Below are 26,456 nucleotides of genomic sequence, written 5' to 3'. Positions count from 1 at the left end.
GATTGCTTGGAATGGGAATGAGATTGAAAGCAAACTATTCAGAAAAAAAAAAAAGAATTGGTGGTACTTGTCAATTGGCTGAGTGTGGGGTGTTAAGAGAAAAGGTGCTTTGAAGCCTTTGACATGACTTGCCCTGAAATCTAGCACTGTGACTGGCATGGAGAAGGGTGTGCAGTAAAATGCTGTGAAATTGAAGCATGGCACAAGATCGGTTAGTTGTGCTGCTAGGTGACAGGCACGTTAAAAGAATACTTTTCTTTCTCTAGGAGTTTATGGAAACACTTCCGTGCCGTGAGCCTTTGTTTATTTTTACTGGTGTTCCCTGCTTATATGGCTTATATGATTTGCCAGTTTTTCCACATGGATTTTTGGCTTCTTATCATTATTTCTAGCAGCATTCTCACCTCTCTTCAGGTAAGCCCAGGATTAATTAACTTTATATAATAACTGATTTTCTTATTTTTCCTTCCAGAAAAGGAATTAAACTTTTTCAAGATTAATGATGATAAGTGGTCTATTTAGGTGATTACTTCCCATCCTCTTTACTAGAATGCATTACATTTATTTGAGCATAGGAGTTAGAAGGTAGGTTATTAAAATACTAAGCCTATCTGTCACTGTAGTTTTTTTTAATCAAGGTAATTAAACTTCGCAATATCTCTTTTTCAAAATGGTATGATACAGAACTGTCATGTAAATCTTAAATAGATAAGTAACTATAAAATATTAAAAGATTTTAGTGCTTGTTTGGAGCACATTTTGCCCACTCAAAAATATCCATAGTTTCATAATGTATATAAATAAATGATACCTGTGTATGTATTACACGGACATGATATATACTTTACACACACACACTCACACACTCACACACACACACACACACACAATGTTACCATGGAATTGATAAACTTACTGTAACTTAAAAGTGTATCTTGGCTGCCTAATCAGTAACAAGTAAAAGAAAAATGTAGCACTGGCGATAAAGATTTATTCATTGTTCCTTGTAGAAGTAAACGTTCTTTGAAAGTTGAGGAACAGATATGAGTACAGAATTAGGAAATTTTAGATAGAATTGTGAGGGTTTTGGTGACCAGGGGAAAGAGAGAAAGAATGTCAGAGAAGACTGATTACTAATCAGAATCATTTTAGTAAAGTTGTATCTCAGGGTACTTTTCAGTATCAAAGACCTGTATTACTGAGATCACCCACATTTTAATTGTACCACTGTCTCCTCTGGATATGAAATCTGGTATACTAAAGATATTAGTAATGTGTTATCACTTAAAGTCTAGGAAAAACCTTTATTAGTGATTATATACATACTTTTTTTTTTTTTTCAGGTTCTAGGAACACTTTTTATTTATGTCTTATTTATGGTTGAGGAATTCAGAAAAGAGCCAGTAGAAAACATGGATGATGTCATCTACTATGTGAACGGCACTTACCGCCTGCTGGAGTTTCTCGTGGCCCTCTGTGTGGTGGCCTACGGCGTCTCTGAGACCATCTTTGGAGAATGGACAGTAATGGGCTCAATGATCATCTTCATCCATTCCTACTATAATGTGTGGCTTCGGGCCCAACTGGGGTGGAAGAGCTTCCTTCTCCGAAGGGATGCTGTGAATAAGATTAAATCATTACCCGTAGCTACGAAAGAGCAGCTTGAGAAACACAATGATATTTGTGCCATCTGTTATCAGGTAACTCATACAGTAAGAAGCCATTTGGGTGGTTCATACCATGTATCCCTTGGGACTTTAACCACATTATCCAAATTCAAGTTAAATTTCCAGGCAGAAATTATCTCCTGGGTAAAAAAAAAGTGGGCCTCAGATATTATTAAAGACCTGATAAAATATTTCCATTTTATTTCTAAAGTAAGCTTTAAATTTAGTTCCTCAAGTTCTAATTTATTGTTATTTTCAACATTATTGCTCACCCATAAATAAAGGAAAAACAGGTCAGGTGTATTTTATATTTACTCCTGAATATACACGTGCACACACACACACACACACACACACACACATATGTGTACTATCAAATACATACTATCAATCAGGAGTCAGCAACTTCTGAAAAGTGGTGTGCCAAGATTCTGACTCTTTCCCTCTGGTATTTCCAGGGTAGGGAGTAAACTTTCATTCACTTGACGTGGGTGGAGAGTATGTGCTTCCCTGTGGGCTGAGGTATATCTGAGGTGGATGCAGCCTCTGTGTGGAAGTAGGGGGCAGGAGATACGGCAGAGGCACCCAGTTGGTGTACATTATGGTTGGCCTCCCTGGCATCTTTGGCACATGAGCCCTCAATAGCTGATGACTGCCTTCTAGCAAGAATTGAAAGATAGTTTTTAAATCAGCTTGGAAATATAACAGTAACAAACAACAGGCCTAGAGTTTAGTCACCAGTCACCTGTGCAGGAGGGTGATTGAGTAGCAGCTTTTACAGCTAAACTGTACTGTTGGAAGTATGGGCAGAAATTCTGGGCCACAACACAAACTGTTCCTTTAAAATCACTCTTAAAAAGTGTGGGCTGGCGGAATAAAACTATAGATAGTGTCAATGAGTATACAGGGGAGGTACTTGCTCCAAGGCTGCTTTACAGTGTAGAAGGGATGTGTGTTTGTGCGTGAAGGCCATCTAGAGTAAGAATTTTTCCTAAGAGTAAAATTAAGCTGCCACTTTTTGATTGTTATTAGAGCATACTTTTGGGTACTAGCAAAATAATATTTTCCAGGTTGTTTTTGCATCTGGGGGGATTGAGGAGCCATGTAGATTCCCCCAAACTTAAGTGGCCATTGTCTTCTTTCGGGTCCTTTGTGCTCGGTAGCCTTGTTGTATGCAGGACAAAGCATAGCCAAGACAGATTTGGGGCACATCAACTTCAGCAGCCTATGTCTAAATATACCATCTCTGGGATTTGAGAGTCATCTTTTTGTATTTCCTGTTGTCACATCACTTTTTTTGAGGTGCTTGAACTACCTGCTGATACCACACTGAAAATAAAACTCAAATTGCTTACCTTCCTAGCTGGCTGCTCTTCCTTGGATGGCTTTCTGCTTAAAAGTTGACTCCCAGGTGTTACCAGTTCTTGGCAAGGAATTTCTATTATAGCCACAACTCCTTGTTTTGGGACTTTAAACAAAATTAATGGTTGATCAACCAAATGTATGTTGTTACAATTTAAACTTCATATCCCTAGCCTTCCCTCCCCAAATATATCTTATGCAGGGACTACTAGTGCAAAGTATACCATTTCTTATTCCAGTGGTTATTAAACTTAAGTGTGCATTAAAGTCACATGGGTGGCTTGCTTTACCTATGGATTTGTGAATGCCATCTTCAGATATCCAGTAGGTCTGGGGTGGCCCCAGAATATGCATGGTTAGCCAGCACTCCAGGTGATTCTGATGCACGTTGAAAAAACACTGGCTTATATCGTGAAAACTGGGATGTACATTGTCCCTAATGAAGTTGCCACTTCCTTGCCAATACCCTGGTGTTATGTGGCTGATTTTGTCTCCTTGCCAATAATCTCATCATGGAATAATGTGTTGAGCTGTGTTGAAGCAAAAAAGTGGAAAAAGTCCAATCTTCATCAGATTTCCTGAGGTTCTAATTATACTCGTGGAGACCCAGCGATCATACTGCTACAGTTTTATAACCTTTGTTTCATACTAAGTCCGAACCCCATTATGAAGGTCGTTTCTTCCTCATTTTTGGTTTTTACTTCTTTTTAAAAATTGCTTAGCCAGTGGTTCCTGTATTATTTGTATAAAGGGGTCTCTGATGGCAAGAGGATTATTACAAAAATATAAAATGAGTTTTATTCTAAGATCTGTGTTGCAAATTTTCGATGGAGAATTTGTGATAAAGAAATGTTGGAACAAGAACTCGAGCATAGCAGCAAAGATTTTAGATAATAGACATTTACGAGTTATCTTTTTCCCCCTTTTTAGGACATGAAATCTGCTGTGATCACACCTTGCAGTCATTTCTTCCACGCAGGCTGTCTCAAGAAGTGGCTGTATGTCCAGGAGACGTGCCCTCTGTGCCACTGCCACCTCAAAAACTCCTCGCAGCTGCCAGGGTTAGGAGCTGACCCGGTTCCACAGCCTCCTGCTGGAGCTGAGCAAAATGTGCTTCAGGAAGGTACGGAACCCCCAGGCCAGGAGCGTCCTCGGGGGACTGGGGTGCAAGAAGGTTCTAGGGACAATGACGAGTGCATTGCCAGAAGATCAGATAGCCAGGAAGGGGCTTGTGATCCCAAGGAAAATCCTCTTAGTGCAAAAGATGCAGCACATCCTGTTGAGGTCAGCCTAGAAGAAAAGCAGCAGGAGTAATGCTTTGCTACTCTGGAGGAGAAGTTAACTCATGATGGAATTCGTGCCCAGATTTGAGGAGTGAATATATGAGGTGATTAGGCAGGAAATTTGACATTCCAAGGATCTAATCCAGGAAGTACTCTCAGTGGAGACCACCTGCTTTCATCCCCTTGACTTTGTGGGAGAAATTTTGCAAAGTATGCTAATCAAAATGTATTTATATATCCTATGCTGATGTTTGGTAGAGGTTTGCCAAGAAAATTCAACCTCAGCAACTTCAGAAACGGCCCCTGATCTGTAAGGGATAAATAAAATCAGATTTGAGTGTCTGAAAGGGGCTAAAGAAAGGAGGATAAAGAGCATGAGGACACCATGGGAGGAAGCAGGCAGAAGTGGAACTGATATTTCACTTTCTATGGGACAGGACCATTCTTGTTACAAAGTATGAGTGGTGACCAGCCCTTTTCTCTACCCCCTTTTCCCTCAGTTAATTGGAACTCAAGTCAGGTGATTATTTGTACAGCACTGAAACGAAATCAAAGACGTAAAAGCATTGATTGTATTCAAAGATTGAAGCACTCTCATACTTCGTATGTGCTTTGGGGGAGGGGGTGGGTGGGCACTTGGGCCTTGTGGGTGCATTCATGTAATCTGAGACTCTTGAACTTTATGATGGAGTCTTCAATATTTTGATGTATATGAAACTTTTGTTAATACATCGTATACTGTGTTGGCTGTGTGAAGTAAACTAAAACTCTAATGAACACTTTGGAGTCCACATTAGTATAGGAGACCAAAGTGGGAAGGGCTTTAGGGCACTGATAAAGGCCCTAAGTGTACTTTTCAATCCTGTGTAATGTTTAATTCTTGCAACTGAATCAAAACAGTGTTAAATTATGGCAATATTTGCACTTTGGGAATGAGTACATAACTGTATGATCACACTCTGCAAATGCCACTTTTAAAGCTGTTAATAGACTTTGCACCTTTTCTTTGACAAGGATTTGTCATATTTAAATTTTTACATTCATCATGGCTACAGGTGGAACTGGGGAGGGGGGGAATGTAATTTTTTATGGGAATTTTGATATGAAAAGAAACTAGTCATTTATTTATACAATAGGCTTGGCTCAAAAAGTGTTTTTCAGACTCGGTATTCCTAATGTGGGATGTGACTTTATTTTATTTTTAGTAGCAAATTTGGATGTAGACTGACAGACATAGCTGAATGTCTTAATAAATTTAAATTTGAAGATAACTGTTTTATTTCTGTGATGATTATTATTGTAAGGTGTCTTGTCGAAATTCTGTTCTCAGGAGGTTTTGCTTATCCAGCTGGGCTTCTGATATCTTGATCCCTGTCAAAAAATGCCCTGCAGATGGCAAAACATTTTGATTGAAAAGGATCAGTTCTTTGAAATCTTCTACACCAGTGGTAGCAAACCTAGCTCTGCATCAGAAGTATCTAGGGAACTTTTTAAAAAAATTACACATTTCTGAACCCCACTTCAGACCTACTGAGTTAACCTTTGGGGTGCCTGAGAATGTGCATTTCATAGCTTCCTGGGTGATTCTATCCAACTAGCCTGACACCAGCATGATTTTACATTTAGAAAGGAAGTGGCTAGACCAGAATGAATTTCTCCCCAGGTATAGCCGAAAGTTTCTCACTGTCCTTTTGGTGATCCTGGTCAGGTAGAAAACAGCAGATGGCACCCTCTGGTGGTAGTCAGGCTGTTGTGTAAAAACCTAGCAGTAATCTTGGATTTCAAACTGAATTTCAGCCCTTGTGTAAAAGGTACATATTCAAATATTAAATATTTGGTGCCTTGTTTAAAGGAATAAAATTGCCTATGAAGTTGAAATTATTTATGGCACGGTGAACTCGGCCATCCTTAAGCACCAAAGGACTGACTCTCTCATAGACTTCAGGAAAAGTTCTCAGATGTTTTCATAAAACTATTTATTTGTCATAGTTTCATATTACAAAACACTTTTTATTTTTTATAAATTTATTTTCTTTTATTTATTTTTATTTTTGGCTGCCTTGGGTCCTCTTTGCTGCGCACGGGCTTTCTCTAGTTGCAACGAGCGGGGCCTCCTCTTGGTTGCAGTGCACAGGCTTCTCATTGTGGTGGCTTCTCTTGTTGCGGAGCACGGGCTCTAGGCACGTGGGTTTCAGTAGTTGTGGCACACGGGCTCAGTAGTTGTGGCTCGTGGGCTCTAGAGTGAAGGCTCAGTAGTTGTGGCGCACAGGCTTAGTTGCTCCGCGGCATGTGGGATCTCCCCGGACCAGGGCTCGAACCTGTGTCTCCTGCATTGGCAGGCGGATTCTTAACCACTGCACCACCAGGGAAGCCCCTACAAAACACTTTTTAACCTCCTAATAGCACAGAGACCCCAGCTGTACTTAACCAAGTCACATGAGCCTCTCAGCCCAGCAGCCTGGTGGGCAAATAACACTCTTTTTATCAGCGTGTATCCTTTTGTTTCAGTCAGGAGAGCAAGATTATGTTGTAGTAACAAAACCCCTCAAGATCTCAGTGGCTTCAAAACAAAGTTTTATGTCCCACACACTGCATATGTGTCTGTCGGAGAGTGGGTGGGGTGCTGTATTTGGTGCAGGTACTCAGGGATCTAGGCTAGTGGAACAGTCACTGTCTTGAACCTTCCTGATGGTCATGGCAAGGGAAAAGGCTCTGGAAGGCTGTCCTCTAGCAGTTACTTGCTCCTCCCAGCAGTGGATGCACCACCCCCTGGCCAGAATTGTGGTCCCACCCGCACAAGAGGCTGCGGAAGTTCAGTCTTCCTCCTGGGCCTGGAAAGAGAATGCATCAGATGTGCTGATGACTGCCACATCTCAGTGGAAGCACCACTTAATTTTTTATTTACACATTATTCAAAATCTGGGAGCACACCTGTGAATGATTGAAAATATACCAGTTGAGCACCTCTGACTTAATTTGGTCCTTGTTCTAATATGCTGGGACAGTAGCACTGTATAATGCCATCTGTATTTCAAATTTCTATTTTCTGGTCATTTTTTTTTAATAGTATTCAACTCACAGTCAGACCTCTGATTTAAGAAGAAGACATAAAGTTTAACCACCTAATTTGTACTACTGAAGAGAAAACCAGAAAATTAGATTCAATTTCCCTTCTATGATACTTGATCAAATTAAGTGAGAAAATACCACATCCCTGTAAGCCCTGTCTGCTTAATGATTTCCACTGTTTTTCAGACAGTGCATACGTATTTTCCGTCATGATCAGTTTCCTCTTAAAAACTTTATCACCTTATGAACTTTGACATCAAAGTTAGTACTAAACAGTTGAAACTGTCATACTTGTTCAACTTATATTTCCACTTTGTGTTGCTTTTCATTTTTTTCATGTGAAACTGTTGTCCTAATGATCTAAATCATGCTATTTGCACAGCATGTCTCTAGAGGTCTGATTTTCCAGCACTGAACATGTGGCTCCCTGAAATCCCTCATTAGGGCTTCCATGTTTTCTCTTAAGAACATGCCCTGTTTTCATAAACCTTTTTACATCGGAAACACTGTTTTCCCAGAAGGTTTTAACGTATGTCAAATTGTAAATTTAATTGGTTAATGGAGAAGGAAAAATTTTGTAGTCTCCGCGTTTAAGTGGGAAGGCTTTTTTCTATGTCTGTGGTAATGGGACAAGAACCTTACAGAGATTTAAGTATTACTAAATCATGTGCCGATCTTGGGGGGAAAAGAAAAAGCTGTAAAGAACAAGTTTTACATTCCAGTTGCTTCTACTCTGGCTTTCATATTAAAAATAGAATTTCTCCAGTTTTAGAATTATGGCAAGTTGAAAACAGGAATTAATTATTAGATTTTGATTATTTTTTTTAAATGCTATATGATTTAAAAAAATACTTTTCCCTCATTTTTTCAACACATTATTTGGAAAGTAAAGAATTTAAAAAAACAAAAATCACCCATAATCTCACTTTTGGAATTAGTCTCTTCAAGTTGCTTTTATATTCAGTGATAGCAGAACTACCCCCATTGACAAGCACTCTGCCCACCCAAGGATCTCTTTCACATCTCTTTTTGAAGTCCGCTGCCTGTCATTAGCTTCTGAAATTCAAATACATTCCAAACAATTTTGTGGTTTATCAGTTAAGGCACACCTGTTTCTCCCACCTTTGAAGATAGAGAATACTCTTAAAAACAGGGTTGTAGGGCTTCCCTGGTGGCGCAGTGGTTGAGAATCTGCCTGCTAATGCAGGGGACACGGGTTCAAGCCCTGGTCTGGGAAGATCCCACATGCCGCGGAGCAACTGGGCCCGTGAGCCACAATTACTGAGCCTGCGCGTCTGGAGCCTGTGCTCCGCAACAAGAGAGGCCGCAATAGTGAGAGGCCCGCGCACCGCAATGAAGAGTGGCCCCCGCTTGCCACAACTAGAGAAAGCCCTCGCACGGAAACGAAGACCCAACACAGCCATAAAAATAAATAAATAAATAAAAATTAGAAAAAAAAAAACAGGGTTGTATTTGTAGGTAGTGCTTACTTAGAAAATAATCAAGAATACTGGGAGCAGTTTATAGAATGAGTGATTGTGGCCACTCAGAAAAATACTTTCTTTCCTTCCTCCAGTGGACTGGACATTCGGTTGCAGTATGGTTGAGAGTAAAAGGTAGGACATTGCCAGTGAAGACAGTAAACCCTGCTATTAACCACACTCCTGGTGTCCTGTTCATCTTACTTAATCTCGCTGACACTGATCTTGGTGTTCTTTTCCTATCCTATTTTTTTATGAATGTTGGCTGTTTGACCCTTAATTTTTATTTCTATTCTTAATAGATATAAGCAATTCCTTGCTTTTCTATTGTTTTATATGTTCTAAGGTAAGAGAGAATGGCCTCTGACTAGCTGGAAATAATAATCTCCATGAATGTAGATGAAATTCTGAGTCAGTTCTAGATGGAATATTCTATTATTTTCCAAATGACAGCTTGCCAAACTGTTCTCATCTCTCTGATGGGCATCAAGCCTGCTAATTTCCTTTGACGATCCTTTATCAGTCCCCTTGTATTTAGGGAAGTAGGCAGCAGAAGGGGTGAGAGGAGCTTTGAGTAAAGGCAGAAGCTCTGAGTTACCATTTTTACTCCCTTTCAAGCTGTATGATCCTTGGCCAGCCTTTGTTTTTCTGGGCTTCAACCTCATCTGAAAAAATAATCTTTGAGGTACCATTTTGCTCTTAAGGCTTTGCCCATCTGTATTTTTAATCTTTACCACTGATGGAGTGATGAGCTTTATGTACTTTTTATGTGCTATGCCAAATATTAAACTTAACTAAGTTTTGGTTTACTGCTGTGTTCTCAGTGCCTGGCATAGGGCGGGAGCCCTCTGCGTACCTACTGAGTGAACAGAGGGACTTAGTACGTAGCTCCTTGTGTAAACCCCTTAGTTCAAAAATGGCAGAGACTTCTATTAGTTCTAGAGGCAGAGAGCATAACGTTACGTGTCAGCTGGAAGTAATTTCTGTGAGATAATTTTTGATTATCTAACCGAATTCAGATACAGAACTCAGAACTCGTAGAACAGAACTTAAAAACTTCAGATATTCAGGTGAAATCTGGGTTGATGAACTTTGCTTTGTTTTATTGTTGGGCCTCAATGGTGCATTTTTAGATGATGTTTGAAGAAACCATTTGATTTAGTTGCCAACCATTTAAAAATTGCAAGACTATACATACAAAATTTCTAGCTTCTTTTGGAAAATTGGAAGAGCTGGCCACTTGAGGTTACTCATTCCTGCCTGGTGGCAGTTGCCAGGAGTTGAGGTGGGTCTAGGGGGCTTTCTAATCCACCCCAGATACCCTCCCCACCACTACCTGCTCTAGAAAATTAGATTGTAATCATCAAACCCCTCTGTTCACATGAGAGATGCTGTGATTACTGGGCAAGTTTGGTTTCTCATTTAATAAAATCGTATAGTGCAAATATTCTGTATTGATCAAAGTGAAAAATATGAGAACCAGAAGCAATGTGGATAAACCTCATTTTCCTTTAATTACATTAGTCATTAAAAAAAAAATCAATGACCAAGTGTTTCACTTGAATGTATTTTCAGTTTGGATCTACATCTGAATTTTGCATTGTTGATATCACCAAATTGTTACAGTGTTTCTCCATCTTTGTTAGGCATTAGAAGCAGGTGGGGAGCTTGTGAAAAATACAAGTGCCTGGGCCCACCCTGTACCTTCTCATTGGGTAGGTTTGGGATGGAACCTGAGTATTTACCTTTTTACAGATTTTGCAGATGATTCTGATTCCATTGGAAGGTGAGAGTGTTTGATCTGGAACAAATACTCCTGCTCTTTTGGTGAGGGTGGGGGCGGGGGTCCTTGTTTTTGGAACTACTGCTTTTACAGAAGAAGATTCTTAGAGAAGAAATAGACATGAAGATGTTTGCCTCTGAGGAACACTTGTGGTTAAGGATCGCAGCCGATGTAACAGCCTACAGGGCTTCTGCAGTGAAGCAGCAAAGCCTGGCTGGCACATCAGCGCAGGTGCACGCATGAGATCTGACCTAGGTTACTGACCACTTTGGTTGATTAACCACCCAGAAATGCCTGAAACTATTTATATTTGAAGGTAAAACATTGTCAGTTTCTTTCCCACAAGCATACAGAATTAAAGAACTATAGAATTTTTGGAGGTAAACCAGCCTTCAGAGATTTCGATCATTTATCCTATTTTATAAGAAAGCAAACTACCAACTCGTCCAAGGCCACACAGTTGATGGCAGAGCTGGGAACAGTGCTTGGATCTCCTGAATTCCAGTCTGGTGCTCTTTCTGTTATAATCTGCTCACCTCAAAACAATATCCAAATACCTGTGTCTATTACGTTGCATTCACGAGAGCCGTTTCATTACATTTAAAGGTATTATATGTAAGCTTTGGTGAAAAGATGAAGCAGAATTTCTGGGATATTATAAAATGTAAAACTATCAATTTGACATCAAAATTTTGGTGAATTGCTTAAAAAGGGAAAAGGGCAAGTAAATAAAAATTGGGGTGCAGAATAAATCAATATATTGCAAGCCACAGCCCATCAAGACATGGAAGTTGTAAGCTGCTGGCTATAAGGTGTCCTTGTACCATTTATTTGGAAAATGCTGTCCATGTTGTTAGAACCACAAATCATGCAGACCCTGTGATCACACTGTGAGGACAGATGGGAAGTATTTGAGACTGGGAGTCAAGTCTTGGTTTGGAGAATTTTAAAATAAAACTGCTTCCTTCCCTAGATAAATATTAACATCGCTCTGAGGGACAACACGTGACGGATAGATAGATGTAAATATATATATAAATCCCTGTCTTCTCTCTAGCTGTTTAATCTTTTCCAAAGCCTTCCCTAAATTACCTTGAAACTCCTCCCTCTCCCTTAAAAAAAAGAAGCGCAGTTTTTTACATTTGTAAAAACCAAATGTTTTGTGCTACTCAAATAGAAGTCAGCTTGAAAGATGCGAGCCTCTGTGTTTTCGTGTTGCTGACAGTAGAGGATTGATTCCTAAAAGGCCATGTGTGTGAGGAAGTATGTTGCCAAGGGAAGGAAACCAATTAACTGAGCTACTTTGTATCATGAGAACATTTAAAACTTTCAATCTGTATCTCACAAGCCCACAGCCTGCCTTCATGCCACCGCCATTTATCTTATGTTAGGGGTTTAGGTTTTTGTCATTTCTTCCACATTTAAGAAAAAAAAGCAAATAATAGCTTGAAGAAATGATACCTAAGAAATGCATTTGCGTCTAGAGTGGAAAGTGAAAGGAGCAACCGAAGTACACTTGGTCATTTGGGAGGAAGAAAAAAACCCAACTTTTATAAAAAAAAAAAAAAAGTAGTATTAACTACTTAGAAGAAGAGTCCTTTTACTGAAATATGGAGCAGACATTTCCTAGGTCACAAATGCAAACACAAGCTAACATTTTGCTTTGTCAGATGGATGTGCATACATTTTACATTACCTCTGAAGACAGAGGTGGAGGGAGTTCAGTGGACTCAGGTCCAGTGTTATGCCTTTAGAATCCAATGTGGAGGCACAATTAATAACACACCATGGACATTGTAGGACATGGACTTTGAAGGTCCCCCGCTGACCACCCCCAGCATGGGAGTGAGGGGATCAGTGTAAGCACAGTCATTTCACTGAGCCACCCAATCTTTCTAGTGACTATTGCCTTGTATTTAAAGAGAGTTCTATAGGGCCTGAGAACTAGGGAACTGAATCCCCTCCCTTTCCCCTTAGGGTTGACCCCAAGGCATTATGAATACCTGCTTTCTAGTTAACTGAGCTTGTGGTCCATGTTTTCCAAATATCTGACATGTTTATCCCAAAGTAGCATTACATCCTCTTTTTTTCTTGTATTCTCCCACAAAATAATGGCTAACCCTTGCCCTGTGCCAGGTTCTCTTTTAATCTCTTTACACACACAAAAAAACCTCCTTTGTCCCTTATACCATTCTGTTGAGGTAGGTATTATCATCCTCATTTTCCAGATGAGGAAACTGAGGCACAGAGGAGTTCAATGACCTGCTCAAAGTCCAAAGTGCTAAGTATTTGAACCCAGGCAGTCTGGCTTCAGAGTCTACTTAATAATTACATTATGGTGCATGCCTGTTCACAGACGCAGGCTTTTAGAATTTTTCATTCTTATCCTTAAAATCGGTGGAGGTGATAAGGAAGACATCTCAGGGACTACCTCCTGGACACTTCTCTGTGCTGGGTACTTTGTAGGTTTCATTTGTTCAGTAGCTGACAGATGATCTCCAAACTCCACCTGTGTTCTTTGATATGGACAACTGATATTTTCTCAGTTCTGTGTAAGGTGTTGTAGAAACATAGCTCCAACCAGTATCCCATCTCACATCCTCCCCGTTCCCCAACTAGTTTACATTCCCTATGTCCCCAGGGCATCTAATCAACACATGTTTGTAAGTAACTCCTGGGCACCAGCCATGAGCTCAATGCCAGGTGTAGTCACTGCCCTCTTAGAGCTTTCATAGTCCATTCGGAAGATACGCAGTTAAATAAGAACAATAAAGTGTGATGAGTTCCTTTATGGGGGGCCCAATTTCTCAGGTTACCTGTGGCTCTTTGTGAAGTCCATTGTTCATAGTCCAAAGTGACTAAGGAGGGGGTTTAAGCTTGTTACTCCTGGATTCATTTTCCACCAAATGTGAGAAACCTTCAATATTTAAAATTGAAATAGTCTTCTTGCCTTCTGTAAGGCATATTGAAGCATGTTTTACTTCCAAAGACCAGCTTTATCAATGTTGTGGAGACAGGTTCTTGGAATCATAGAGCATCCCTTAGCATAGTGGTTCTCAAACTTTGCTGCACATCGGAATCCTCTGGGGTCCCCCCTTTCCCACAGACATTCTGTTAGGCTGAGGTGAGACCTGGACATCAGGATTTTGAAAAGCTTCCTCAGGGATCCCTATGTGCATCAAAGTCTGGGAATCAGTGTTCAAGAGATCAGCGTTCTCTGCTGCCCTGTCACTTGAACGCCCTGCAGTTGGATCTTGATGAGCTGGGGGCCTTTGCAACCAGGGTCCCTGGGTTTTGCACAATTCCCCCCACCCTGAACCTTTGTATTCTCAATGTCCAGTCTTCTCTTGACTCAGCCTGGCAAGTGGATCTCTGCTGCCACCACCAAACTATGGACTCAGACTTGGCAAACTGGTACCTGGGGACCAAATCTGACTGGTAAACTTGTTTTATTTTGCTTGGACAGTGTTTCTAAAAAATTTGAGTTAATATTTAAAAATTAGGAGATTTCACATAAAGAATCTGGGTTCCTGAGTTCTCTGGAAAAATCAGAAAGTAGAAGCCCACTCCCACTTGTAATATTCAACAGGAGCTTAGGGGCTCCTGCCCTTTAAGCTGGCATTGACTCCCCTGACCCCCTACTTCATCAGGTCCTGCCAAGACTCCATGATTTATGTTACCTTTGCCCCCTGCAGGTCACATACTCAGGAATTACTGCATTTGACAGGTGCTGTTGCTCACCTTTTGTTGAGCATTGATTACATATGCACAGCACTTTCTAACCACAGTTTGCTTCCTGCTTGAATAGTTTCTACCAAGGAAGCACTGATCAGACACACACACACACTATCCAGGTTTATTATCTCTACTCTCGTAACCACTTTTTCAGATCACTTCTAGCTCTTACTCCTTTTATACTTTCATGACCAGATAAGGTTGGTGGTATTTTCCAAAACATTGCAAAACTAAGCAGAAACCCCAACGCACATGGTAGCCCAGGTTCTCAAGTTCAAATGCCTACAGGGGTCAGGGAGGTAACGTAAAGGGATGAAGTGAGCTGGCTGGGGACCACAGAGACCTGAAGAGCTGTTTCTCCAACTGTGAGAGGCAGCACTCCCACTACCCTCTAGGTAATGCAGCTCAAGAGCACATTTTACGATGAAGGAAATGGCCAATAGGGCAGCCTTTAGCCAGATGTGGCTTGAGCACTTGAAACGTGGCTAGTGAGACTGAGGAATCGAATTTTCAATCTTATTTAATTTTTATTAATTTAAATATAAATAGCCACATGTGCCTAGTAACTACCACATTGGAGAGAGTCCAGCTGATTGTTGCTGAGCAGAAGTGAATGTGGGCGCAGATGTTCCAGTCTTTCCAGAGCATCCATCCAGGAATCCAGATTTTTAGTGAAGTCTCTTCCACTTAAAATGTTGGCTCCATTTAAAAAATGTTGTGAAGATCAAATAAAATATACTGATGGGATGAATCATGGCCTGTGATCAACCATCTATGTCCTCCTCCCACTGGATCAGTGAAAAGCCAAGGGCAAAGAGAAAAAAACCTTGCAAATCATCCATGGCAAGTAAAGGGCATAGTTAATGTGTTCTTGCTCTGAAATATAAACTTTTTTGCACCAGTGAAAGTTTGTTGGTTGAAAGTTGTTAGTGGCATAATTTATATACATCCTATCCTATGAAACATACAATAAGTGACATGGAGGCTGAGACAAAGGTTGAAGAGAAGGTCTTCTAATAAGAGGGAACAGCAGGGCAAGGACCCAGAGGCAAGAGAGGACATAGCTGGTTGGAAACCTAAAGAAGTTTTGCGTGTCTGCTCTGTCTACTACGGTAGCCACTAGCCACATGTGGGTATTTAAATAAAAATTGAAAAAAATTCAGTTCCTTGGTCACAGTAGCCACATTTCAAGTGCTCAGTAGCCATGTGTGGGTAGTGGCTACCATATTGGATCTTGCAGATATAGAACATGTCCATCATTACATAAGTCTACTGGACAGCACTAGAGCTTAGAGAGTGGAGGAGATGAAAGGAAGAGGGTTGGGAAGGGGCATCATGAGAAAGGCTGGAGAGACACTCAGGGACGAGGTCAGGAGGTCATGAAGGGGCTGGTGCTCCGCATTAGGCAGTTTGGACTTTGAGCAGAAGATTCACCATTTAGGAAGTTCATGCTGCTGTTGTGTGGAAAATGGATTGGAAGGAGGAAAGGAATGGTTGCTAGAGACCTGATAAGAAGCTGTGGTAGTTTAGGTAAGAGATCAGGATGCCCCAGCAGTCAGACATTATCCATTCATTATCCACTATCCATAGTGCTTGGCTCAGGACCTAGAGGACAGGGATTGCTTATAGTGCCAGGTAAAGAACACCCACTCAAAATAGTCCCAATTCTGCAGATGAGGAAACTGAGGTTCATAATGGTTAAATAAATCGACCTCACAGACCACATAGCGAGTAAGTTCCAGAACTGTGATTCTAACCCATGTCCATTTAGTTGCAAAGCCTGAGATTATTTTTTATTTTTATTTTTCTCTATATACAGTGTTCACACCAACTTCCCCCCAAACCAAGTGAGCCACTCTCTACGACTTTATCCTCACCAGTATTCATTTTCTGTTCCTCCTTAGATGGGGAGAATTATATTTCACAGCAATTCTTCTTCATAGCCAACTTCATTCTAAATTAAGGGTAATCACAGTTGGTTTGTTGGTTGGGTTCAATGCCAGAACCCAGCCTTGATAAAAGTCTTTTGTACATGATGATATTAAATGTGTGAGCTTTTATAAAATATGTGTACCTTTGAGGGATTCTTCAGGCATCTGAGGAATTTGAACTAGTAATTTATAATAGATTTCCTTGACTAGCAAGATAATTCCCTAATGAAAAGAGCAGCAGTGGAAAGAAGCTTAGTAGCTAAAACTTTGAAATTCTCAAGCCTCTAGGTGCAAGTTTATGTATTTACTTTGATCTTTTTAAAATTTGTTTTTTAATAAATAAGACAAAAAATTCCATAAAACCTTATTTTACCTTTTTTTGTCATTACTATTTTGATGTAAATTTTAAACTTACAGAAAAGTTGCTAGAATAGTACAAAAAAATCTGTGTACCCTTCACCCAGATTCACCAATTGTTCACATTTTGCCACATTTGCGTATCATTTTCTTTCTCAACACACACGTAATATTATTATTTTTTGAACCACTTGAAAATAAGATGAAGATATAATGCTGCTTTACCCCTCAATATTTTACAGTATATATCCTAAGACAAGGACGTTTTCTCACATAATCACAGTAAAATGATCAAGACAGAGAATTTAACATCAGTACAGTATCATTATTTAATCCATGCTAGGTGATTCACAGGATTACTCAAATTTCATTAATTATCCCAAAATGTCCTTGATAACTAAACTGAATCCAGGATTAAACATTGCATTGAGCTGTCATAGCTCTTCAATCTCCTTAATCTGGAACAGGTTCTTATACTTTTTTGACTTTCATGACATTTTTATTTTTGAAGAGAAATAAAAATAGTGATAGAGTATAGATTATGTATAGTAAACATTATAATTTATAATATATACATGAATATATAATCTACAACATATCTAACATATATAATATGTACCATATAATGCATACGCGAACATACTCATTAATTCTTTCATAATCTATAATCTATTGGGATTAGGTCTTCGAGTGAGAGGGAACAACAGCAAGGGCAAAGTTCCAGAGGCAAGAGAAGACATAGTTGGTTAAAAACCTAAAGAAATTTTTTGTTTCTGCTCTGTCCAGTATGGTAGCCATATTGAATATCTATACATATAATCTATTGTATAGATGATAGATGATGTAAGAATTCATGAATCCAGACTAAGAAATAAATATAAACAAATAAGAGAATAGGGAAATGTCTTCTTTCAGTAAAATAATAACTAATACAAATGTAGGAAGGAATGACATAATTATGGAATTACCATTTTGTAACCATTATAAGTAATAACAGATTCAGGCAAGAATCATCAATGAATATTAAAACTAGCGGATGAAAGTTTGAAAAGGAAAAAGATATTTATATAGCCTCAAAATATTGCTCCATAAATCATTTATTAACTAGAAAGGAAAAGACAGTAAGTTTAAGGCGGGTAAAGCAAGTCATCAAAGTTAGTATCACCAATGATGGGACCATGTGTCCCCAAAGGAACACTTTGTGGTTACAAATGGATACATGGAGCACAGGGCTAGTTTCTGAGTTGCCAATACCATTCTATTCCTTGACTTGGATGGTAGTTAACAAATGTTCACTCTATAGCTGTTTCTTAAACAATGTATATAATTGTATGCATGTTTCTGTATGTATATTACAGGGGACCCCTGCACAATGAGGGCATGTATCACCATGTGTCTTTCGGTATGATGCATTAAGGAAGGCACAACTTCATGTATGTTATATTTCTGTTAAAAATTAATCCTATTTATGAGAAAGCAGACCAACCCCAGATGACAGAATATTCGCTTTTTTACGACAAGCTTGCTTAAACCGAGTTGCATCAAAAGTTGCATTATCAAATAGCACCACTAGATGTCACTGTGGTTTTGCAAGTTGCACAAGTTTTAACAGTGTCAATAAAGAACATAAATTCCTCTGTGGCCTGCCTCCTGACACCTTTGTGGACTGGACACATTTAGCCAATTCTAACACATATGGATTTTTTTTTAAATACATGTATCCACTTATTTATTTATTTATTTATGGCTGTGTTGGGTCTTCGTTTCTGTGCGAGGGCTTTCTCTAGTTGCGGCAGGCGGGGGCCACTCTTCATCGCGGTGCGCGGGCCTCTCACTCTTGCGGCCTCTCTTGTTGCGGAGCACAGGCTCCAGACGCGCAGGCTCAGTAGCTGTGGCTCACGGGCCTAGTTGCTCCGCGGCATGTGGGATCTTCCCAGACCAGGGCTCGAACCTGTGTCCCCTGCATTGGCAGGCAGATTCTCAACCACTGCGCCACCAGGGAAGCCCCACATAGGGTTTTTGACAGGGCTACAAGTTAAATAATGGTACAGCGCTGGAGGAGGAGGTAGCAAGCTTAGATTAAAGCTTGTCTCTGCCATTACAAGCTGTACTGTCAATTCTTTGGCAGTCCCTGCCCTGTCTCTGGGCCTCATGTAAAACGAGGGAATTCAAATTGTCTGCTCCTAGTCTCCTCTAGCTCTGACAGTCTATGATTTTAAGTTGATATTTTCTTTTTTAAAAATATTTATTTATTTGGTTGTGCTGGCTCTTAGATGCAGCCTGCGGGCTCCTTAGTTGCGGCTCACCTGCTGATCCTCACTCCACTTCCTTGAGTCCATCCAAAGCAAATCCTTCAGATGTTTGATGTTAGCTTGCAAGTCCTTCCTGTGTCACTTTCTCCTTCTCCAGACTTTTCTGAGCTCTGAACTTGTTATTTTCTCTCCCTGAAGTATACTTCCCGTAAGTATGTGCCTTTCACTAACTCCAAATTATTATATGAGATGCCTCACTCTCCAGTTCTCAAATGTCATCTCCTCAGAGAGTCCTGCTCTGACAAATCTGGCTCAAGGCTCTCATCCCCAACACCTTCCATTGTGTGTAGCCCTGTTTTTTGTACTCTTTATTGTAATCTGAAATTACTTTTTATTGGCTTACTTTTTACTGTCTATCTCCCCACAAAGCTGTAAGCTCCATGAGAATAGAGACCTTCTCTTTCTATTACTGTATGCTCGTTGGAACTGTGCCTTTCATCCTAATGTTGCTCCATAAGTATTTATTGAATAAATTAACAAATTAATAGTATGACTTCTACAATTTTTTATTATGAGATAGTTAGCTAAACCTTGAATAACATGGGTTTGAACTGAATGGGTCCACTTAATATGCAGATTTTTTTTCAATAAATATAGTACTTGTATTTTCATTGTATAGATCTTTAAGTGTGGGGAAAAGTTTGTATTCAATTAGAAATCACAATATGTGGAATCAAAAGAACTAGGGTTTGAGTCCTGATTCTATCCAAACTGTTTCAGCTTCATGCCTTTGGATGAGTCATTTATCAATTCCTTTGTTTTTGAGGCGCAGATTAAAGTACCCCTATTTTTGACTGCATGGGGTTGTCACCCCTAATGTAATATACATACAGAAACATGCATACAATTATATACATTGTTTAAGAAACAGCTATAGAGTGAACATTTGTTAACCACCATCCAAGTCAAGGAATAGAATGGTATTGGCAACTCAGGAAACTATCCCTGTGCTTCATGTATCCATTTGTAACTACAAAGTGTTCCTCCTCCAAAAGGTAGCTACTGTCCTCACTTATATGATAATTATTTACTTGTCTTTCTTCATAGTATTTTACCACTTAGACACACATCCCTAAGCCATGTAGTTTAGGAATTATGGAATTATACTGTATGTACTCTTCTGCACCTTATTTCACTCAAGGTTATGTTTTTAGAGGTGGGAACCCCAACACTGACAGATGTGGAGACCAGGTGACTTTTCCAATCTCTTCCAGCCCAGAGGGTCCACCATCCTTTGGGCACTGAGGCATGATTTAGCTGTAGGGGGTCTCACCTGGACCTGGAGAATTTGGATCCTTGTAGTGGGATCAGGCAGTGCAATTCCAGGGGTGCCTCATTTGCTGGCACTACTTCCCCAGCTCCCTCAGCCCCATGACAGTGCCGCCTGGGGACCCAAGCCAGCTCTGGCTCCAGGGATGTGAGGCCAGGCTGGGTCACAGCACGTCAAGAAATTTAGTAACCGTTTCTCTCTTTATTTTTGGAACTTAATTTTAATTGTATAGAGGACTATAGCTGTTTTACAATGTTGTGTTTCTTTTTGGTGTACAGCAACTTGAATTACTTATACAGAGACGTCTATATATTCTTTTTCAGATTCTTTTTCCTTTGAGGTCATTGCAGTGTGTTGTGTCGAGTTCCCTGTGCTACACAGTAGGTCCTTATTGATTATCTATTTTCTCTCTATAAGGGTATGTATGCTAATTTAAACCTCCTAATTTATGCCTCCCCTCCTCCCCCACCTTCCCCGTTGGTAGCCATAAGTTTGTTTTCTAAATCTGTGACTCTGTTTCTGTTTTGTAGTTCATTCATTTGTATCAAGTTTTAGATTCCACCTATAAGTGGTATCATATGATATTTCTCTTTGTCTGACTTATGTCACTTAGTATGATTGTATCTAGTTCCATCTGAGTTGCTGCAATGGCCTTATTTCTTTCATTTCATGGTTGAGTTGAGTAATATTCCATTGTATATATGTACCACATCTTCTTTATCCATTCATCCTTCAGTGGATACTTTTGTTGCTTCCAATTCGAGGCTCTTGTAAACAGTGCTACAGTGAACGTTGGGGTGCATGTGTCTTGTCGATTTATGGTTTTCCCTGTATTGACACCCAGGAGAGGAATTGCAGTATCCTCTGGTAGCTCTGTTTTTAGATCTTCAAGGAACTGCCATACTGTTCTCTAGAGTGGCTGTTAGCAATTTACATTCCCAGCAGCTGAGTAGCAGGGATCCATTTTGTCCATGCCCTCTACAGCATTTCTTCCTTTTAGATTTTCTGATGACAGCCATTCTGACTCCTGAAAGGTGATACCTCCTTGTAGTGTTGATTTGCATTACCCTCCTAGTTTGCCATGTTGAGCAGCTTTTCATGTGCTTTATGTTTTTCCAAACAGTGGGAGTAAAATTTTCCACTTGAAATCCGGTTCCTGAAATTCTGCCTTGTTCTGAAGTCGTTTTAGATGACTAGCCCCAAGACACAGGTGTCATGTACAGTCTCGAGGGCCTTGTGAATATGCAGTGTTCTTAAGCACCAGTTTTCAAGTTGTTGTTTTGGGAAATGGCCGCAAGGCAGCAGGATTTCTTCATGCCTCACTTTGTTTATTGGGGCAACCTGAGCCTTAGGGAGAATCCTTTTCCTGATTGGAAATTAGAGGGGAATGTGCCAGCCCAAACATTCAAGGGCTTGTATTTCATTCCTTCTCCCCCGCTACCCATCATGCCCTGGACTAATTCCAAGCCCCGCCCAACCGCCTGTTGAGGATGCTGTCTCCTGCAGGTGGGGCGACTGTAGAAAACAAAAGGCTAGCTGTGGGAACCCCAACACCGGGAGATGTGGAGAGCAGGTGACTTTTCAAATTTCTTCCAGCTCAGAGGGTCCACCATCCTTTGGGTGTCCTAGGCATGATTTAGCTGTAGCCGGGCTTGCCTGGACCTGGAGAATTTGGTCCCGTGTAGCTGGCACCAGGCAGTACAAGTCTAAGGAGGCTGAACTTGCTGACACTACTTCCCCAGCTCTCTCAGCCCCATGACAGTGCTGCCTGGGGACCTAAGCCAGCTCTGGCTCCAGGGATGTGAGGCCAGTTTGGGTCACTGGGACTCAAGAAATTTAGTAACCATCTCTCTAGTAGTTTTCTGGTAGCATCTTTAGGATTCTCTATGTATAGTATCATGTCATCTGCAAACAGTGACAGCTTTACTTCTTCTTTTCCGATTTGGATTCCTTTTATTTCTCTTTCTTCTCTGAATGGTGTGGCTAAAACTTCCAAAACTATGTTGAATAATAGTGGTGAGAGTTGGCAACCTTGTCTTGTTCCTGATCTTAGAGGAAATGGTTTCAGTTTTTCACCATTGAGAATGATGTTGGCTCTGGGTTTGTCACATATGGCCTTTATTATGTTGAGGTATGCCTACTTTCTGGAGAGTTTTCCTATCATAAATGGGCTTTGAATTTTTTCGAAAGCTTTTTCTGCATCTATTGAGATGATCATATGGTTTTTATCCTTCAATTTGTTAATATGGTGTATCACATTGATGAATTTGCATATATTGAAGAATCCTTGCATTCCTGAGATAAACCCCACTTGATCATGGTGTATGATCCTTTTAATGTGTTGTTGGATTCGGTTTGCTAGTATTTTGTTGAGGATTTTTGCATCTATGTTCATCAGTGATATGGGCCTGTAGGTTTCTTTTTTTGTGACATCTTTGTCTTATTTTGGTATCAGGGTGATGGTGGCCTCATAGAATGAGTTTGGGAGTGTTCCTCCCTCTGCTATATTTTGGAACAGTTTGAGAAGGATAGTTGTTAACTCTTCTGTAAATGTTTGATAGAATTTGCCTGTGAATCCATCTGGTCCTGGGCTTTTGTGTGTTGGAAGATTTTTAATCACAGTTTCAGTTTCGTTACTTGTGATTGGTCTCTTTATATTTTCTATTTTTCCCTGGTTCAGTCTTGGAAGGTTGTGCTTTTCTAAGAATTTGTCCATTTCTTCCAGGTTGTCCATTTTATTGGCATATAGTTGCTGTAGTAATCTCTCATGATCCTTTGTATTTCTGCAGTGTCAGTTGTTACTTCTCCCTTTTCATTTCTAATTCTGTTGATTTGAGTCTTCTCCCTTTTTTTCTTGATGAGTCTGGCTAATGGTTTATCAATTTTGTTTATCTTCTCAAAGAACCAGCTTGTAGTTTTATTGAGCTTTGCTATTGTTTCTTTCATTTGTTTTCATTTATTTCTGATCTGAACTTTATGATTTCTTTCCTTCTCCTAACTTCGGGGTTTTTTTGTTCTTCTTTCTCTAGTTGCTTTAAGTGTTAGGTTAGGTTGTTTATTTGAGATTTTTCTTGTTTCTTGAAGTAAGATTATATTGCTTTAAACTTCCTTCTTAGAACTGTTTTTGCTGCATCCCATAGGTTTTGGGTTGTCATGTTTTTATTATAAAGAATAATGTTTTTATTTTTTTCTAGGTATTTTTTGATTTCCTCTTAGATTTCTTCAGTGATCTCTTGGTTATTTAGTAGTGTGTTGTTTAGCCTCCATATGTTTGTATTTTTTACATTTTTTCCCCTGTAATTGATATCTAGTCTCATAGCATTGTGGTTGGAAAAGATACTTGATACGATTTCAATTTTCTTAAATTTACCAAGGCTTGATTTGTGACCTAAGATATGATCTATCCTGGAGAATGTTCCATGAGCACTTGAGAAGAAAGTTTATTCTGTTATTTTTGGATGGAATGTCCTATAAATATCAATTAAATCCATCTTGTTTAATGTGTCATTTAACGCTGTGTTTCCTTATTTATTTTGATTTGGATGATCTGTCCATTGGTGAAAGTGGAGTGTTAAAGGCCCCTACTATGATTGTGTTACTGTCAATTTCCCCTTTTACGGCTGTTAGTATTTGCCTTATGTATTCAGGTGCTCCTATGTTGGGTGCATACATATTTACAATTGTTATATCTTCTTCTTGGATTGATCCCTTGATCATTATGTAGTGTCCTTCTTTGTCCCTTGTAATAGTCTTTATTTTAAAGTCTATTTTGTCTGATATGAGAATTGCTACTCCAGCTTTCTTTTGATTTCCATTTGCATGAAATATCTTTCTTACATCCCCTAACTTTCAGTCTGTATGTGTCCTTAGGTCTGAAGTGGGTCTCTTGTAGACAGCATATATACGGGTCTTGTTTTTCGATCCATTCAGCCAGTCTATGTCTTTTGGTTGAAGCATTTAATCCATTTACATTTAAGGTAGTTATCAATATGTATGTTCCTATTACCGTTTTCTTAATTGTTTTGGGTTTGTTTTTGTAGGTCTTTTCCTTCTCCTGCGTTTCCTGCCTAGAGAAGTTCCTTTAGCATTTGTTGTAAAGCTGGTTTGGTGGTGCTGAATTCTGTTAACTTTTGCTTGTCTCTAAAGGTTTTAATTTCTGTGTTGAATCTGAATGAGATCCCTGCTGGGTAGAGCAATCTTGGTTGTGGGTTTTTCCCTTTCATCACTTTAAATATGTCCTGCCACTCCCTTCTGGCTTGCAGAGTTTCTGCTGAAAGATCAGCTGTTAACCTTATGGGGATTCCCTTGTATGTTATTTGTTGCTTTTCCCTTGCTGCTTTTAATATTTTTTCTTTGTATTTAATTTTTGAAAGTTTGATTAATATATGGCTTGGCGTGTTTCTCCTTGTCATCTATGGGACTCTCTGTGCTTCCTGGACTTGATTGACTATTTCCTTCCCCATGTTAGGGACGTTTTCAACTATAATCTCTTCAAATATTTTCTCAGACCCTTTATTTTTCTCTTCTTCTGAGACCTCTATAGTTTGAATGTTGGTGCATTTAATGTCCCAGAAGTCTCTGAGACTGTCCTCAATTCTTTTCATTCTTTGTTCTTTATTATGCTCTGCGGTTGTTATTTACACTATTTTATCTTCCAGGTCATTTATCTGTTCTGCCTCAGTTTTTCTGCTATTATTTCCTTCTAGAGAATTTTTAATTCCATTTATTGTGTTGTTCATCATTGTTTGTTTGCTCTTTAGTTCTTCTAGGTCCTTGTTAAACGTTTCTTGTATTTTCTCCATTCTATTTCCAAGATTTTGGATCATGTTTACTATCATTACTCTGAATTCTTTTTTCAAGTAGACTGCCTATTTCCTGTTCATTTGTTTGGTGTGGTGGGTTTTTGCCTTGCTCCTTCATCTGCTGCATATTTCTCTGTCTTCTCATTTTGTTTAACTTACTGTGTTTGAGGTCTCCTTTTTGAAGCCTGCAGGTTCGTAGTTCCTGTTGTTTTTGTTTTTGGTGTCTGCCCCCAGTGGGTGAGTGGCTTATGTAGGCTTCCTGGTGGAGCAGACTAGTGCCTGTGTCTGGTGGGTGGGGCGGGATCTTGTGTTTCTGGTGGGCAGGGCCATATCCGGTGGTGTGTTTTGGGGTGTCTGTGAACTTAGTATGATTTTAGGCAGCCTCTCTGCTAATGGGTGGGTCTGTGTTCCTGTCTTGCTAGTTGTTTGGCATGGGGTGTGCAGCACTGGAGCTAGCTGGCCGTTGGGTGGAGCTGGGTCTTAGTGTTGAGACAGACATCTTTCGGAGAGCTCTCGCTGATTGTTATTATGTGGGGCCGGGAGGTCTCTGGTGGTCCAATGTCCTGAACTCAGCTCTCTGACCTCAGAGGCTCAGGCCTGACACCAGGCCAGAGCACCAAGACCCAGTCCCTGGTCAATGTTGGAATCCGACCACTTGGTGGGTGACAGTGAGTACTCAGCAGAGTGCAGGCCCTCGACAGCCTAACCATGCTATTTTAAGTTTTGTCCTGATGCTTTTACAAAATGAAGATTTTTAAGAAGACTGATAAAAAGGAACTTTGCAACAAATATAAGTTTCTGATAGCCTTTAGATAATATCACCGGACTGGGCAACAAATGACAAAACTAATGGGAAACCTGATTATTTCATCCAGATCAACAGGAATTAATGACATGGGACTGAATAAACTGGTAAATATGATTTATAACTTTATGACTTGGGAAATATACTGGCTTTAATCTTCGTTTTTTGGAAAAACATTTTCTCTTATGCTATGACCTACAACAAGTTGATAAAGTATGACTTTGTAAACAAAGACAAAACATTTATCTTTTTCTCTCTACTGGATCCTGTCAGAATTTGTCATCTCCACCTGGCTCTCCTGTGGACTTGATATTATGCTAATCATAGTTTTATTTTATTTTTACTTCCAAATTTTTTGTGCTTTGTGTCTCCCTGCTGCACTATGTCTTTGTCAGTGTTACTAGCTGCATTACTTATATATACTGTCTATTTTATAATATTGTTGTCTCTTGCAGTACCCAGTGTGTAACCAGGCCTCCAGCAAAACTTCTGTGGCTGAAAATCTTAAGGAAATAGATCATGTTTATAACATAAAATAATTATAATAATGTGATTCTAAGTTTGGGAAGGAGCAACAAGGGAAAATGTCGACTGGATCA

The 26,456-nt window shown here is 39.7% G+C and overlaps 1 protein-coding gene and 1 long non-coding RNA gene across 4 annotated transcripts in view; one reads left to right on the top strand and one right to left on the bottom strand.

The window, feature by feature from the left end:
• Positions 1-5,587, top strand: part of RNF145 (ring finger protein 145) — a gene marked incomplete at its 3' end in the record, with an annotated part of 71,363 nt that extends 65,776 nt beyond the window's left edge. For all 3 annotated transcript variants that reach the window (XM_082379886.1, XM_082379887.1, XM_082379888.1), the window contains 3 exons: positions 267-414; positions 1,344-1,700; positions 3,960-5,587. In XM_082379886.1, coding sequence (XP_082236012.1) covers positions 267-414; positions 1,344-1,700; positions 3,960-4,343 — 889 coding nt within the window. The remainder of the gene's footprint in view (positions 1-266; positions 415-1,343; positions 1,701-3,959) is intronic.
• The window catches only part of LOC309623238, a 105,565-nt gene continuing 83,813 nt past the window's right edge, over positions 4,705-26,456 (bottom strand). The window contains exon 2 of the long non-coding RNA XR_014241286.1: positions 4,705-16,189. This is a non-coding gene — a long non-coding RNA (uncharacterized lncRNA). The remainder of the gene's footprint in view (positions 16,190-26,456) is intronic.

The sequence above is a fragment of the Balaenoptera borealis genome (genome assembly GCF_965194805.1).
Source record: "Balaenoptera borealis genome assembly, chromosome: 2".
In the NCBI taxonomy this organism is placed as follows: Eukaryota; Metazoa; Chordata; class Mammalia; order Artiodactyla; family Balaenopteridae; genus Balaenoptera; species Balaenoptera borealis.
The sequence above is the reverse complement of the archived record's forward strand: the minus strand, read 5'-3'. Positions and strand labels throughout refer to the sequence as shown.